Source organism: Drosophila virilis, chromosome 3 (genome assembly GCF_030788295.1).
Source record: "Drosophila virilis strain 15010-1051.87 chromosome 3, Dvir_AGI_RSII-ME, whole genome shotgun sequence".
Taxonomy (NCBI): domain Eukaryota; kingdom Metazoa; phylum Arthropoda; class Insecta; order Diptera; family Drosophilidae; genus Drosophila; species Drosophila virilis.
The window spans coordinates 17547613-17563515 of NC_091545.1; the positions used below are offsets into that span (position 1 = coordinate 17547613).

At 42.8% G+C, this 15903-nt stretch overlaps 2 protein-coding genes across 2 annotated transcripts; both read left to right on the forward strand.

Annotated features, from left to right (window-relative positions):
- Positions 1 to 4790: 4790 nt before the first annotated feature.
- Positions 4791 to 5624, forward strand: mat (materazzi). Its single transcript, XM_002047749.4, has one exon. The coding sequence runs from the start codon at positions 4812 to 4814 to the stop codon at positions 5514 to 5516; it is 705 nt and encodes a 234-aa protein (XP_002047785.1). The 5' UTR covers positions 4791 to 4811; the 3' UTR covers positions 5517 to 5624.
- A 6082-nt stretch (positions 5625 to 11706) lies between these two features.
- On the forward strand, positions 11707 to 14959 carry nerfin-1 (nervous fingers 1). The gene has a single exon (XM_002047750.3). It carries the CDS (start codon positions 12025 to 12027, stop codon positions 13534 to 13536), a length of 1512 nt encoding a protein of 503 aa, XP_002047786.1. The 5' UTR covers positions 11707 to 12024; the 3' UTR covers positions 13537 to 14959.
- Positions 14960 to 15903: the final 944 nt, after the last annotated feature.

The window sequence follows — 15903 nt, forward strand, 5'->3', positions numbered from 1 at the left end:
TGCATATTCAGACCATTACCCAAGACAATATAATTCATCTTAACTGCTACTATTACTATGTTAGAATATTCTATTTAATAATATTACTATCTAAAGTCAACACAAGTATTCTGTTGAGCGGAAAACAACTGCGAATGGTAAATAATTTGTGGATTAGATAGACTTCCAAGTAGCGTGCAGAGAGAGAGAGAGTTGAAATGTGGACAGAAATAAATAAATATTTATCCATTGTAAAGTCTATATAAGTAATATGAAACAATAACCATTTCGGATCCAAGGACTTTGATAAATGATATAGGCGTATTGTTGAGCTTAATATAATTGGGCGACTTTGTAAATAAAACAAGAGACACATAGCTGGAACTAAGATTTATTTGACAATGAAGCAAACAATTGCATGTTGTCATGGAGAGCAAGAGACAAGAGGCAATAGACAAAAACGATAGAGGGAGGGAGAGAGAGAGAGACCTAAACTTTAGCTGTCCAGTGGCACAGCTTTGGCCATTTGTCAAAGGAGTCGGGTGGGTAGAAATGCAGACCCCTGCTTTAAAGCCCAATTTATCACAAAGACGTCGGCCGCGTGCCGCGTGCGCCGTCCGCCTCTAAGGATTAGAGGGCATAGGAACAAATACGTATTGGAATCGAGAACCGGAAAATCGAGTGAAACGTGCCAAACACGTGAAAAATACCTGGGGATCCGAGCTGCTTTTATAATACTGTGTTTTTTTTTTTGCATCCGCGTCGCTATTGTTGTTATTTATGAGCATCGAAATGAGCTGAAACTGCAGCACAATGTCGATATGTCGAAATGGGGTGGGGCTGGTGGCACGCGAGCCTCGTCTGGCATCGCCTGGCCTCGCCTTACCTATGGACCGCACCTTGGATAAGGATAAACATGTTTTTGGCAAAGCCAGCAACGGCAGCTGGCACACAGTAAATCGAAATGCAGTCGAGCTGTAAATGTTATGTAAAATGTGTAACACATTCCCAAGCCGATTGTATGCGTGTGTATGAGTGTGTGTGTGTGTGTCGCTATCTAACTGGGGGTTGCGTTTGGAACGTGTCGTGGATCGTGCCCGTCTACCCTAACTATGCCTGCGCTTGCGCAGCGACCGCTGCGCCTTTTGTTAGCTTAATTTCCATATATGCATACAAAAAATAAATACGTGGCATGTTCATCCAGGGAACTTTGTTGATTGGAACAGTTGGTACGGAGCTTTATCTGCTCGCTTAACAACCTCATGCAAATAGGTCCAAGCGTGTAGAATTGAACACGTGTGCTGGCCAACAAGCCGTGAACATGCAAATGACTGTGGACCTGGAACGGGTCCTAGTCATGCAGCGAACAGCATGACAGATTTCTATGCCGGATTGTTATCAGTGGCATGCCACGAGGCAGCAATTGAAATGCCGTGCTGCCAGCACACTCGATAAATTCCCGGCAGCTGCTGAGCTGCTTTGGGAAATTCGTGTTGATAAAGCTTTCTGTTTACTTTAAGATTCAATTTTGGGTGACAATTAGTTATACAATTTTTTTTAACAGATAGGGTTTTGAGAAGAAAGCGGTTAATCGTTCAACCAAATATTAACTTGAATTAATTAATTTACTTTATTATAACATTTATTTTGCGTATGTTTATGTGCGAAACATTTTTATATGTTAATTGGAATTTCAATTTATACAAACGAGGAATATTTTATAGCTTCAGGACATATAATACTATAATTATTGTTATTAATTAAAACTACAATTGGTTTTTCATTTCATCTTGTATCATATGTATCTGATATTTCATAGATACATGAAATTTCTTTTAGTCACAAGCTTAACTGTGATTTTTTTATATTTTATGAATCTTGCTATCTTATAATCGAATTCATCAAAAGATTGGTTCTTTTCTAAAAATATGCTTTCAATACCCAAAACGCACTTGCGTCCTCTTCAAATAGTTCTCAATTCAACTCGGCTGCCCTAAAGAAACTAAAAGTTATCTCGGTAATATCCGTTAACCAGTTTTTCAGCCACAAATTTGCACAGAGGAGGACTTCCTATTCTAACGACTTAATGGCGTCCTTCCTCAAGGAGGTTCTTCAATGCGCAGCCCGGCACGCCCTCCACTTTAGCTTTTACTATTTCCATTATTGTCATTGATAAACCCTTAAGTTGTCGCTTACCGCACAAATTGTCAGAATCATTCGCTGCTTAAGACCCAAGTCACAAACTGTATATATATACGAGTCCCTCCTTGGCACTCCCCGCAACGCCCATGTAATTAGTAGCATTCCAGAGCTAACAGTCGAGACGCAGGCGACGAGGCGGTCCCAGCTCGGGCGACAGGCTGTCTGGCCTGAGTGTGTTTACACATTTCGAAGACTTTTTATAATCAATTTAATGGCTTCCCTGCTGCAGAGCGAGCATAAAAAGGAACCACACTCAAGGTAAGCACGCCGAAGACAATATCTTGCCAAAAGGCACATGAATAAAAAGTCAACGCCAGGGGAATGTGGCTGTGGGCATTTCAATTTGTAGCTGCCTAAAGTGAAAACCTACAATTGGCACTTTCCAGCCAAGGAATTGCCCCTTTTTTTCTTTTTATTTTTTTTTTTTATTTTTTTTTGTATTCTGCGGCGCCGCAACTCAATTAAGTGACGAAAGTTGAATGAAAACCCAAAAGGGCAAAGCCAAAGCAGCTCACAAAGGCGGGCACCTCGCAGTTCCGATAAGAAAGGCGGCTCCGACACTGAAACTGAGAAGGGTCGTCACTGAAGCACATAAATGCTGCCGCAAAAAAAGGGGCTGCGGTGACTCAACAATGTCTTGAACGTGTTGCTTCGCTTCCTTCGGAATGTTTCTTATAAGGATTTCCACTGACTTGCAACTAGCAACCCCTAAAAGGAAACACACACACACACACAACCTAGGCAGAGGGTTTCCTTCAGCTCTGACGCGTGCCAAGCTAGCGACAGTAACAGGCTGAATAAGCATAAGATTGTGTCTGAGACCGAGACCGAGGCCAAGGCATACCTGTAGCCGGAGTAGGACCTGAGCACTGTTTGGCTGACAAGGCATTGCGGTGACGTTCATTAGGCTGTCGTCTGTCTGCCGTCAACGTCGTCGCCTCGCAGTTCCGCCATATAAATTTCTATACTGTGAGCAGCGAGCAGCTCGTGTCCTGTGAGTCACTGGCGTGTCCTAAAGCGGAAGCGACTGCCCAGACGGGGGACTGCATTTTCGTTTCATTTTTTGTATACAAAATATTGAAAATTACAACAAACTAAAAGCTGGCAATTACAGGACACGTGCACATATGCAAAAAGGACTCGCACTCGCAGGAACCGCGCTGTAAAGGAAGTGGCAGCGAAGCGTTAAATTGAAGCATGCCAAATCAATTAAAAATTGTTATGTTGCTTGTTTTACCAAACGTTTGCCTAGCAACATATATGTTTTCTTTTTCTGCTGCAAATTCTTTTTTTTTTTAAACATTTTGTGTGCTGTGATGTTGCGTTGCCCGCATCGGCATTATTGTCAAGCAGCTGCTGCAACTCGCTTATCATATCGGGTAAAAATAAAAAAAAAATCAAAATACCTTTACACATGATTTATCCAAGCACTGCAGGCGTGTGCGTGTGTGTGTGTGTGTGTGTGTATGTTGCAGCTGCCGCTGCTTTTAGCTGCCCCCTTTGGCATTTTAGGGCTGCGATCGCCCTTGGCCGAAAAATGCTTATGCTATTGCCCGAGAGTCCAAAAATCAACCCCCTGTTAGTCGGCCCAAAACAACATTTGGGGTGGCTTCTTATCTATGTGCATGTGCACATATGTGTGTGTGTGTGTGTGTGTTTGTGTTTGTGTGTGTGTGTGCCATACAATTTAGCACAGCTCTCATTTATTTGGTTGTCGTTATTTTATGCACATAAATTGCATGAAATCCATAATTTTCTAGTACATATACCTACTATACTAAAATCTGCCCATGCGAGTGGCTACTGTTACAATTGTAGCTCCTAACGAAACACCCCGTTTCCAGTTCCCTAATTAGCTATCCATCTGGCTGTTTCGGTGTCCAGGACGCAGTGGTTGTCGTCTGTATGCTAGATTTTTAATAGGCGAGCGAGGCAATGAACTCTTTACCGACAAGTCCCTTCGGGTGGAACTAATGAAAATTGGTATAGTAGCTGTGCGAGCGTATCTTTTTGGTTGTGTAGAAATTAAATATTAGGTTTCGAATATTTCAACTAAACCTGATCTGCTTAAGGTGTATAGAGCTGTGCAAGTGAGTAAATCGGAGGGAGTTTGTGTATACTCAACATTAATATAAGCTTCTAGGTGATTTGTATAAGATATAGAATAACCTATTGTAGAGGGGGTAAGATGAGTATAACTTTAATAATAAGCCTACAACCAATTAAAGAGTGAGAGTAGAAAATTGAATATGTCATTTTTCTGAACACATTTCACACTCTTCATTTCGCTGAAGTCAGTTTTTTTTCCCACCAACTGGCATCAGATCATCGCAGACAGTTGCTTTTGGAAGATGACTAAGACCGTAAATTTGGTTATCTTGACATTGGATGACAGGCATATAGACTTTGTCTATTGTCCAACTACTTTCGTGTATCTGAAGCTTTGGCAAAACAAACGCCTGATGCTGATAAGCATCGGATAAGGTGGCCATGTAAATCAAATTTCTTACAACAAATATGCACAAGCAGCCAAATCAGAATAAGACGCGCCGCTTTCCAGATAAGCGTCTGCCTATATAAAGAGCTTAGCTCTGCTGCAGAGCCCAGAATATATTCATACATTCAACAGGATGCAGTGCACCATAATAGCTCTGATTGCGATCTGTTGCCTGGGCACAGGACTTTCGGCGACCACAACAGCGCCCATAGCAGCCAGGCCCGCAGCTCCCGCTAGAAATTTCTATCTGGATCTTAAGAGCATATTGCGCAATATTCCACATAAACAGATCGAGCATCTGGTCCAGGCCTATCTGCTCAACGATGCCGAGTTCCAGGCAGTCATACGGGAGATCAATGCACTAACCACGTATCGACTGCGATTACAGCTGCTCAATCAGCCGGAGTTGCGCCAACTGCTGCAGTGGTTGTCCCAGCAGCTGATCCTGTCAGGTGGCTCCCTCAAGGTATTCGACGATCTGGACCTAGAGATCAAGGTGTTTAACAAATACCCCCACTGGGCACAGACGGTGAATGGCATAACCGGTTTCGAACAGGAATTTAACTATATCTATCCGTTGACATCCATACGCAAGCTGCTGGAGACAAATGCCCAGGAAAGTCCCGTCTTCGGTGAGTTCTGGCGTCGTGTTGTTGCTTTGGAGCCGGCCTATGACCGATTCTGGGCCACACCACAAGCCACAACATTTGTCAACCGATTGCGCACTTTGGGCGTTGATGTCAATGGCTTGGATTACTTTGTGCGCTATCAGCTAGGCTGGAGAAATGATACCTCACCCAGTTACTACGACTATGACTACAATTATGGATTTTATTAAAGTGGCAGGGAATGAGTGAGGGGAGCAAGTGATCAAGTAAAAACAAAATTATGCTATATACTTATATAAATAACGCGATATTATAAAATATATATTACTAAATATCAAGCCATACTGTAAAGTAATTAATGTGTTTTTGGAAAATTGTGGAGATTGTGAAGTGTTCGCGATTTAATGTTATTTGTCGATGTGTTAAGTTGTCGATGTAATTGCATATCTCTGGAATCTTTTTGCAAGTGTGTTTAAGGTTTGTGGCAAGAAGTTCTAGCTAAAAATCCTAAGGAAAATTGTTTTGTGATTATGTTGGAACATTTTCGGGACATAGCATGAGGCCACATTTTTGGGTATCATCTTTAAAATGAATATGTTTGCCATTGACAGGGCAGTGGATGGGAAGCTGTAATATCTTTGCCTTTTCAATTTTCTTCGGAATAGAGGCTGACGGATAATTGTATTCCAAAAGAGAATCCATAGAATTGTAAAAGTTAAAATCAAGGAAATCTCATTTGCAAGCATTTGCTTTAAACTTCATGAATGACAGCAAAGGAACTTAAGCGAGTGGGTGAATGGGCTGTATGAGTGAGTGTATGCACAGCCCCCTGATGTGGTGAGGTATCTATGGCAATGCCATGATTAAGTAACAGATGAGCCATGTGCCGAGCAATGTCCTGGCCATGGCCTGGCACTGCTTATGGGTCGCACATGCGATTTAATTGAAACAAACCAAACAGGAAACGGCGCAGCAGCAAATGGGGTGCTTTTGTAATGAAGTCCACAGTTGGCAGTTGCCACTTCCCAGTTGCCAGTTGCCAGTTGCCGGTTCCCAGTTCCCAGCACTCGGATACAGTTACTCATTAAAAGTGGCGAGCCGAGTCGCAATGAGGAGGCGGCGGCAGCGTCGGCCACGGAATTGGAATTGCAACGGAAACTAGTTAATGTGAGGCTATTGTCAAAAGCAGAAGCGCAACTTGTGCAATTTTCACACAGCAGCGACGCCGACGTCGACGTCGATGCCAACGCCGCTGTCAACGTCGACAGCAAATCTTGCACAGGATCTTTGCCTGCTAGGCGGCGGCTCAACAATAATAATAAAACGAAAAAAAAAAAAAACAGAAAAAACAATGCAAGGAAAAAAGGGAAAATTAAAAGAGTCGCCCCTTTTTTTGCGGTGTACGCGTCCAATTGGAATTTTATATAGTAGACAGCGGCACGGGGTAAAAATGAAATATATTTTATATATGAGCCCTGCAATATCCCGGCCGACAGTTCGAACCCTTCAGCCCAGCGTGCACTGTGACTGACATGCGGATATACGAGTCTGGAATATGCGGCTGCAGTTTTAGCCACCCCTAAAATGTAAAAAGGCGCCCTAAAACATTTTTAAAGCGCTTTGGAAATCAGCAACAGCCTCAGCCTCAGAATTGGAATCGGAATCGGAATCGGAATCGCGCTACGCTTGAGCTCTGGTTTATATTCTGGTCTATATCAAGGGGCTCGAATTCTGTTTTCTCCCCTTAATACCCTTCGCTGGTTTGGTTTTGGCTCGTGTGCGCCCTACGACATTTTGGTTAGTGTTTGAAAATGCACCTGGCTACATTTTTTTTTTTTTTTTTTTGTGGGCTTCGATTCCGTTCGACTCTTGTGCGTGTGCGTGTGTGTGTGTTGTTGGGTGGTTGTTGGCTGCTTGCAATGGCTTGCATTGTGATTTCCATGGCGCACATGCCAATGTGTGTTTGCCTATGTGGAAAATGACCCTTTGTAGCATTGACGCTATGCACCGGCAACTATGCGACTGCGACAGCGACAGCGACTGTGCACAGCAAGGACATTAGCAGCAACAATGGCAGCAGCAGCAGCTACAACAACAACAACAACAACAACAATAACAATAATAAAGGAACGTTGGTTGCTGGTCGCGTGCCCGAAGCACTTCGACACCCAACTGAATTGTGAATTGTGATTGTTTTTCCTTTTTCTTTGCACCGCTTTTCCTTTTCGCATTTTGCGCGCTCATGCAAAACGCTTTGACTATCTATGTGTGTGTGTGTGTGTGTTTGAGTGTCCTGCGGCGCATAAATAAATTAATGCATGTGCTCGCATATGTATTTCGCCTTGACTCACACATATAAACGTATAAATATGAGTGTATATAATTATTGCTCTTGGGCTTCCTGCCTTGCTCTATTCACTTTGCCAATTTGCTGGGTCCTTTCCAAATGGGGGTTAGTCATACGGTTTTTTGTTTGTTTTCTGTTGTGGATTAGAGTGCAAATTCCTTAATCCTAGGCAGACTTACATGTTGGCATGCCCATGCTGCGCTTGATTTATTGGGGGAATCGTTCGTTATTAAATACAAATTATAGAACTGAGTATCAAATTGAATAAAACCAAATAATTTGGAAAAAGATTAGAAAACTTTTTGGCGAAACTTTTATGTGATTCAAAATTGCCTTCTAATTAAATATCCATCACATTTTTATACCCAGAACACATTGAAAATGGGTATAATGGTTTTGTGCGATTGCATGTAACAGGCAGAAGGAAGCATCTCCGACTTCATAAAGTATATATATTCTTGATCAGCATCAATAGCCGAGTCGATCAAGCCATGTCCGTCTGCCCGTCCGTCCTCCGTCTGTATGAACGCATCGATCGCAGAACCCAGAGAATTGAAATTGTGAATGAAGATCCGAGTTTGTTTCCGATAATCTATAACTTGCCCCGTTTCCAAGCCATCGTTAAAAGTCGATGGAATACTATTTACAGATGAAAGATTTTTAATTTGGTGCACTTGCAGTTGCTAGAATATGATTCAGGGTATCCCCTAGTCGGGCATTCCGCTTAATGCACTTCTACTTGTTCCTAGTTATTATGTCCAAAATTCCTGTGAAACCCAAAACAACGGAATCTATCGCTGAATCGGCTTTTATTTAAGTTTCAACTAAACAACTGCAAGCAAATGGCTGTCAGTCAGTCCGTTAAAATTGCATAGCTATTTGAGACCATTTTCCGAATCAAAGTAAATCCTCAACAATTAAAAAAATTGAAAACGAGCTCACACACAAAGCTTACTAAATAAATAAACCAACAAAAAAAATAAATAAATTGCAGCTTGATAAATATTTTTATCAGAGCGCCGCAGGCAAAGCCTCAAAAAAAAAAAAAAAAAAAAAAACAAACAAGTGAAACCCAAAAACAATTCCACGCTCCACCTAAATTGCTGTTAATTGGTGCGACGCGAATGTCAACGAGCTGTGATCCCGCTCTAATCGCCAGCATATGGCACTCGAAACAAAAATGGAAAATCAACGGAAAACAATTTTACTCTGAAAAACGCAAAAAGAAAGAAACAAAAAAATCAAGAGGAAAAATGCCAAATCCCAGCCAGTTGCTGTAAATTTTTTGCGAGCCGCACAAAAAATTGCATCAAATTATGAAAGCAAAAATTTAATTACAGCTCAAACCAGAAAAAAAAAGGTAGCCCCAACTGGAAGCAGTTTGGGTTATAGCCAGCGGCGACAATGGCAACATGTGCTACAGTGGAGCATCCTTGAGGAGCTGCCCAAGCAAAAGTACATGGCGGCTGAAAAGCCTTTTGAGACACACAAATGCAAATGCATTATGCCACATAAACGATGCATTTTCGAACATTAATTATTGCCAAGCAGGCAGGATGACAGACGTGGCCTGGGCCTGGGCCTGGGCCTGGGCCTGCACTTGAAATTACCATAAAAAGATGCACTTAAGGGTTAGCAATGAGCAAGCAACAAACAACAAACAAAGTGCGTATCTCAGGCAACTCAACAGCCCGTGCTGGGAATGGGTTGTCCGACGGGGGAGGCGCACTGTCATCTCGGGTCGTCCTGGGTGTTGTTGAGTGCAAATTTAAGCTAAGCGCGCCTTGGAGCACAGAAATCCGAGCAGTCAAAGGAATATGCCGAATCGAGGTGCGAGTCTAGATGGAAATAACGCGGCATTTGTAGCTGACAGCCTGACTGACTGATGAGCTGTTTGGTTTGGGTTGCGTTGGGCTAAGGGGGAGTCGGTTGCTAAACAGGGTTGGAATTTTTGTTCTTGCCCCGTTGCTGGGATGCTGCTGCTCGCGTGGCCGGCGCACTTCTGTGACTTGTTTTGCGCTCAGCTTTTAGCTCTCAGCTCGCATCTCGCAGCTCTCTGGCTTCGGCTGCTCGGTGCGTGTGCTATTAATTCTAAGCTGCATGGCAAACACAGATTCCAGCTACGAAGGGGTCACCACCCCGTAGCCGATCGGTACTGGCAAATGCTGCAGCGGCAACGCTGTCGCTCTGGGAATACTTTAAGCCCAATTGGGGTGGCGACAGCGTCGTTGCCGTTGCCACGCACGTGCCTACCGTAATACAACAACAACAGAAGCAGCAGCAGCAGCAGCAGCAGCAGCAGGAACAACAACAATGGCGTCATATTGAACATAATATGCCATATTTGTGTTTGGTGCGAGCGGTACAACCAAAAGCCCTTCACTGGGAATCGAAAGTGCATTCCCTTTCATGGTAACCACGAGGACAACGTCGGCAACGGCGTCGCATTTCGATTATATTAATGTAAAGCACACACATACACTCGCACACACTCCAAGCATTCTGACAATCGCTTTGTGGTGGCTGAGCAGACCAAGCTGTGCCTGTGTGTGCCTGTGTGTGTGTGTGTGTGTGTGTGTGTGCCATGTGCCTACCCCACCAAAAGCAAACTTGACAAGCTTGCCTGTGTCTGTGTGCGGCGTCTGTGCGTAGCGAGTACGAAGACCGAGCAGGAGCAGCAGCAGGAACGGGAGCGAGAGCAGGAGCTGAAGTCGTCGACACTGCCACAGTCAGAGCCAGAGCCCAATGAAAACCTGAAAATGCAGCAATCACCAAAAAATACACATCAAGAAAAGATACATATAAACATAATATATTTAAGATCATATATTATTTTATGGCCAATATGGGGCTACGATTTGACGACATTTGGCTGGAAAGTTCCAAAGGAACATTATCACAAGTTCTAAAGTTACTATATTAATGATAATATTATCATTATAAATTCTCAATATATCAATATTCATTTTATTTGAATTTATTAAAGCTATTGCTATCAGTTTGGCATTTGATGTTGTGGATTTCTAAGAATATTGGCGAATATGTCAACTGGAATATGGAATATCTCTATATATATGCTGGAATTTTCACTGCAGTTACCTTATGGTATGGAGTTTCACGCTAAGACTGGTTTTTGGAAATTGGATTTCGAGCGAATAGAATTTCTGGCAGTTCTAATTCCGGAGCGAGCCCATACTTATTTATATTAAATACATTTTACTGGAATAATAATCAGTACAAGTCAGAAGATGTAGGTTGTTTTCTCTGGTATTAGGCAGGTCGCAATTCGTTCTAATATCTGAAGACTTCAACAGTATTGAGAATCATTTAAAATGCTCAACTTCATGATGATGAGTATAAAAATGTTTCCAATTGCCACAGCTGTTTAAGAGTTTGCACACGAAGGTAACACAATATGGGCTCTGCTTCAGGTCATTCTGGCCCATTGAGTTTCTGTTTGTGAGCACATTTACCTCTGGTTACACGCACAATTAACGGTTTCATGGCTATCAGCTGTTTGCCAAGATCTACAAGAAAGGAGCCAAAAGGATACCAGACAGATCTTTTGTGTGTTGCCAAATTTCCATGAATCAAAGATTTTGCACGTTAAACCCGAACATGTGTTCCAGTTCCTGTCGCGTGTCCTTTTTGGCTGCGTGGCATTGGCAACCTGAGGCACAGCTGCAACATAAAATTGCTGCACAATGATTTCTCCAAGTGCAGGCAGACACAGTGCAAAGGACTTTCACTGCCAGCGTCGACGACTGCTCCGGCTCCCCCCGCCTGGCGACGAGTGTGTGTGTGTGTGTGTTGATGTGTATGTGTGTGTGTCTATATGGAAAAAAGGGTGACTAATGTGTGTGATTGCTAACAAAAGATTCCGGCTTGGCGGCGGCATCGCTGCCAGCGTCAACGTCAACGTCAGCAGCAGCAGTGGCAGCAACGGCGAGGGCTAAAAGGACAACGACTCGAATTGGGGGATGAAATTTCCAAGAGCGACGCCGTCACAACACACAAACAATGATTTTAATTTCGCTTTCCTTTGGCACACATAAATAGAGGCGGCAGGATATGATGTTAGTCATTCGCAGCAAAAACGTCGAGCCGACAGGAAGCAGCCAAAGGAGCGCTCAACGTTGCCAACGTTTCAATTTGTTGTTAAGTTTTGCTTAGTTCTTCAACTCTTTGTTCCTCCCGTTCACTGTTCACCGATCACCGTTCACCGATCACCGTTCACCGATCACCGTTCACTGTTCACCGTTCACCATTCATAGCTCATCCTTAGCTGTTCCCCGTTTCCGTTTCCGTTTTCGTTTATCGTTTCGATCAAGTTCTTAAAGCGCGTTCAAGTTTCAGTTTATCACCATTTCGTTGATACGCGGAACAGTGCAATGGCCAGCGTCGCCAACCATCAGTCGACAGTGTCCAACCACAGCCAGCATCCGCATCCGCATCCGCACACGCACAGCATACAGCTGCTGCACAATGCGACAGCTGGGGGGCTGCCCCATGGCCTTGGTCTGCTGACCACAGTGGCTTCGCTGCCGCCCAAGTATCGCAGCCGTTATCTGAACATCAAAACCAAGTGTGAAATTCCATTGGACCTGTCCGTGAAACCGCCGTCGCCAGTGCCAAGCAGCGATGTGCCAATGGCGACCACATTCACTGAGGTTCACAGCGAGCCAGCAGCAACGGCAGCCGATGAGCTGCCACAGGAGCTCACACAGGAGGTGGAGGTTGCGCAGGAGGTCGTCGTCATTACGGAGAAGCCCATAACACCGCCACAAAGTCCAGCTGCCGTTGAAATCGCAGTGGCTTCACTCAAGCGCAAGTTGAGCGAACAAAGCGAAGCTTTGCCCGCTGCCAAATTGGCCAAATCTGAGGTGAGTCCCGCACCCGTCGAAGCCACGCCCGCAAAGCCCATTAAAGTCTCGGACACGGCGCCGCGCACCGGCAAAGCGACCACAGCCAGTGCCAAATCGACGCGCAACAAAGCAACGCGCAAATTAAAGTTCGATGAGGAGACAAGTTCACCAGTTTCGGGCACCATCATTAGGCCGCTAGAGGACATCACCGATGGCACCATGCAGTACAGCAATGGCGACATTGATCCCAAGTACAACATTGTCGAAATTACTGAGGAGACCAAGGCGGAGCTGGCTGCCATTAGGAACGTAATTGGTGACTATGTGTGCCGGCTGTGCCGCATCAAGTTCGACGATGCCTTTGGTCTGGCACGACATCGTTGCGCCTGCATTGTGCTGCTCGAGTATCGCTGCCCGGAGTGTGGCAAGCAGTTCAATTGTCCCGCCAATTTGGCTTCACATCGCCGCTGGCACAAGCCCAAGAAGGAGGCGGCCGCTGCCAAAAAGGAGAATCGCAACACCAGTAATCAACAGGTGCCAGCGCCACAAGCCAACTCCAAGAAGCCAGCCGAAGAGCTGGCCTTTGATTGCGGCGAGTGCGGCAAGAAGTTCAAGCGGGCTGCCTATCTGCGCAAACATCAACAGACGCATGTGAAGAAGGCGCAGACTGCTGGTAAACTGGAGCCGGAGCCGGAGTCGGGGCTGGAGAGGCAGCCAGAGTCAGCCAACATTATAACTGGCAGCTTCCAGACGGCCGTCTATAAATCCAATAGCTCCAGTTCGACCAGCAGTTCGCATTCTTACGCGGGCACTCACGACGATGAAGGCGTCTATGTGGCGGGCGCGGCGAGCAGCAGCCACTATGACTACGAGGCCGACTACATGTCCGACTGCAGCTCCTCCACCTCTTCCGCTGGCTATGGTCGGCTCCAGATAGTGGAGCACGGCCTGACTGAGGAGGAGAGCATTGCAGCTGCTGCTCTCACAAATCTGCGTAATTGCGCCTCCGTCATTCAGCACACGACGATGGCGCACTGAGTAAGTGTGGAACTTGGAGCGCTTGGCACTTGTATAATTTGTTTATAGTCCCGTATTGTTAAGTTTAGTGTTTAATTTTTCTCTTGTTTTGGGGAGAACTGCAGCTGAAACAGACCAAAGAAATTAGTTTTTATCATGCGAATTCGACTTGAATTGAATTTTAGTTGTACACATTTAGTTACTAGTTGATTTCTCAAGTATCTAGTCATTTAGTTTTTACCAATGAGTTATAATTCTAGTCAGCTCCAAACTTCGAACGACATTCCAGTTATGTGTGTACTAATCGAAACCAAAGACGGCAAACAGTCTAGTCAGCTTAGATTTTAATTAGTTACCTTAAAGTATGCTTAGTATTTATTTCTAGTCAGTCCAAACAAATATTTGGAACTAGTCAGCATCAATATGATCTCAGTAAAATGGCTAAGGTCAGAGCAGGCTAAGGCATTTTTCGCGTAGTCAGTAAAGTTCTAGTCATATAGATAATGTCTAGTCAGATCTTAATCAACTAATGGCAATAAACTATACCAAACATAAAATATACAGACTAAGCTATAGAGTTAGGAAATTCCAATCCCAGTTATCTTTCATATATCAAAAATTCACTCTACTTTCAAAGTTCTTTCCTAAATCTTTCCTTTCCATCTAACATAATGTCACCAAAGAAATCATACTAAATATTCTTTTATAAAAATCATTCGCAATCTCCACTTGAAAACTTATAGCATAACATCATCTATCCATTATTCACACACATTTTCTTAACTTTTCTTAACTCAGATTCTCATTCGCAATCAAAACTAAAGTGTTTATATCACGTCATCTATATAATATGCCTCCAAATTTTTCGCTAACTCTCATCTATTTTCGTATCATATATATTTCATATTTATTCGAAATCTCCAGTTCAGTGCTTATTTGCAAATATTTTCTTCATAATTCACCTTTTACTTCATCATATATATTTCATTCAGTCATGTCATCTCTCTACTTTTCCATCACCTTCATTTCAACTTTCATCCATAGTCTATCATATTTCATTCTTACAATCATCTCACATACATCACAATCACATTTATTATAATATAATACATAAGATCATACTTTCCAATTCCACCATTATAACACAAATTTATTACATTCTAGTCAGCAATTTAGGCAGTCCCCTAGTCAACTTAGAAGCTAGTCAACTTTATTTTACAACTGATTAAAATTTATTCAAATTCATACACAGTTCTAGTTTAACTTTAGGCAAATCATTTATTTACATTTTTGATTTTCTTTCAAATTTCAAAAACTCAAAATCGAAATTCAGGCGAAATTGTGCAGTACTAGTTTTAAGTTCATCCAAACCAAAAAGAAAGCAAAAAAACCAACCAAATATCTAAACTAAGCAATGAAATCCAGTTTCCGTGCTGGTAACCAAAGTTGAGTGTGAACTCTAGTCATTTTGTAGAACCCTAAGTTTTGAGGCATTAGCTCAGCATCAGTTTAGTTTAGTTAAGTTTAGTTTAGTTCAGTTCAGTTAGCTTAGTTAGTTAGTTCTCTTGGTTAGGCTCACCAAAACGGACACTGAACCAGCGTTTCACTACCAGTAAAAGTATTTAAAAGAGTACAACTTAACGTGTAGACACCATAAATGTACATAAAATAGGTCTATGGTATATATTCTTGGCCAGAGGCAACAACAGAACCGGCGGTTGTGTACTTAAAAGTCAACTCTTAATTTATAAGCTAACAATTCAGAGCAATATCACAGCGCTATTGTTCCTTAGTCTGTAGAATGCAATGCAATTGGTTGTAACCGCAGAGTACAACGAAAGTGGGAAATCTTCGCTCAATCTACCATATAGTACTATATATATATATACATATACTAGAGATACGTAATATATCACTGATAAGCATATCTAACTATTAAGTGAGATTTTGTGATATTAAAATATTAAGCCTAAAGTTTACAACGACTTGTGCTCGATGTTTTTGTCCGAGCAGAGTGCATTTACAATAACAAACGAATTCGATTGTGTACCATAATTAAGGATAAGGATTGAAACAAATCTATTTTTATACGTAATATTTGTATTTTTGATAACATTTTGAGAGAATTTGTACAACTTGATTATAAAACTTATTGAATAAAATGTGAAAAAAAAAGAAATGAACAGAAGAGAAACTTCTGGTGTTTTCCCTTAGCTGGCATGTTAACGCGCAGTTTATGTTGCCATCAAATTGAATATGGGTTGCCAGGCAAATATTCCCCTTCCACGTTCCCCCTTGCGGCATCAGAAACTGGTGGGTAATCACTTTATAATTGTGGCGCTAGTAAACACTTCCCATATGAAGTGCTCATAACCATATAGACTGCTC

What these genes read in the sequence shown, in the direction of transcription:
- nerfin-1 (XM_002047750.3), top strand. Translation starts at nt 12,025, where the DNA reads ATGGCCAGCGTCGCCAACCATCAGTCGACAGTGTCCAACCACAGCCAG.
- mat (XM_002047749.4), top strand. Translation starts at nt 4,812, where the DNA reads ATGCAGTGCACCATAATAGCTCTGATTGCGATCTGTTGCCTGGGCACA.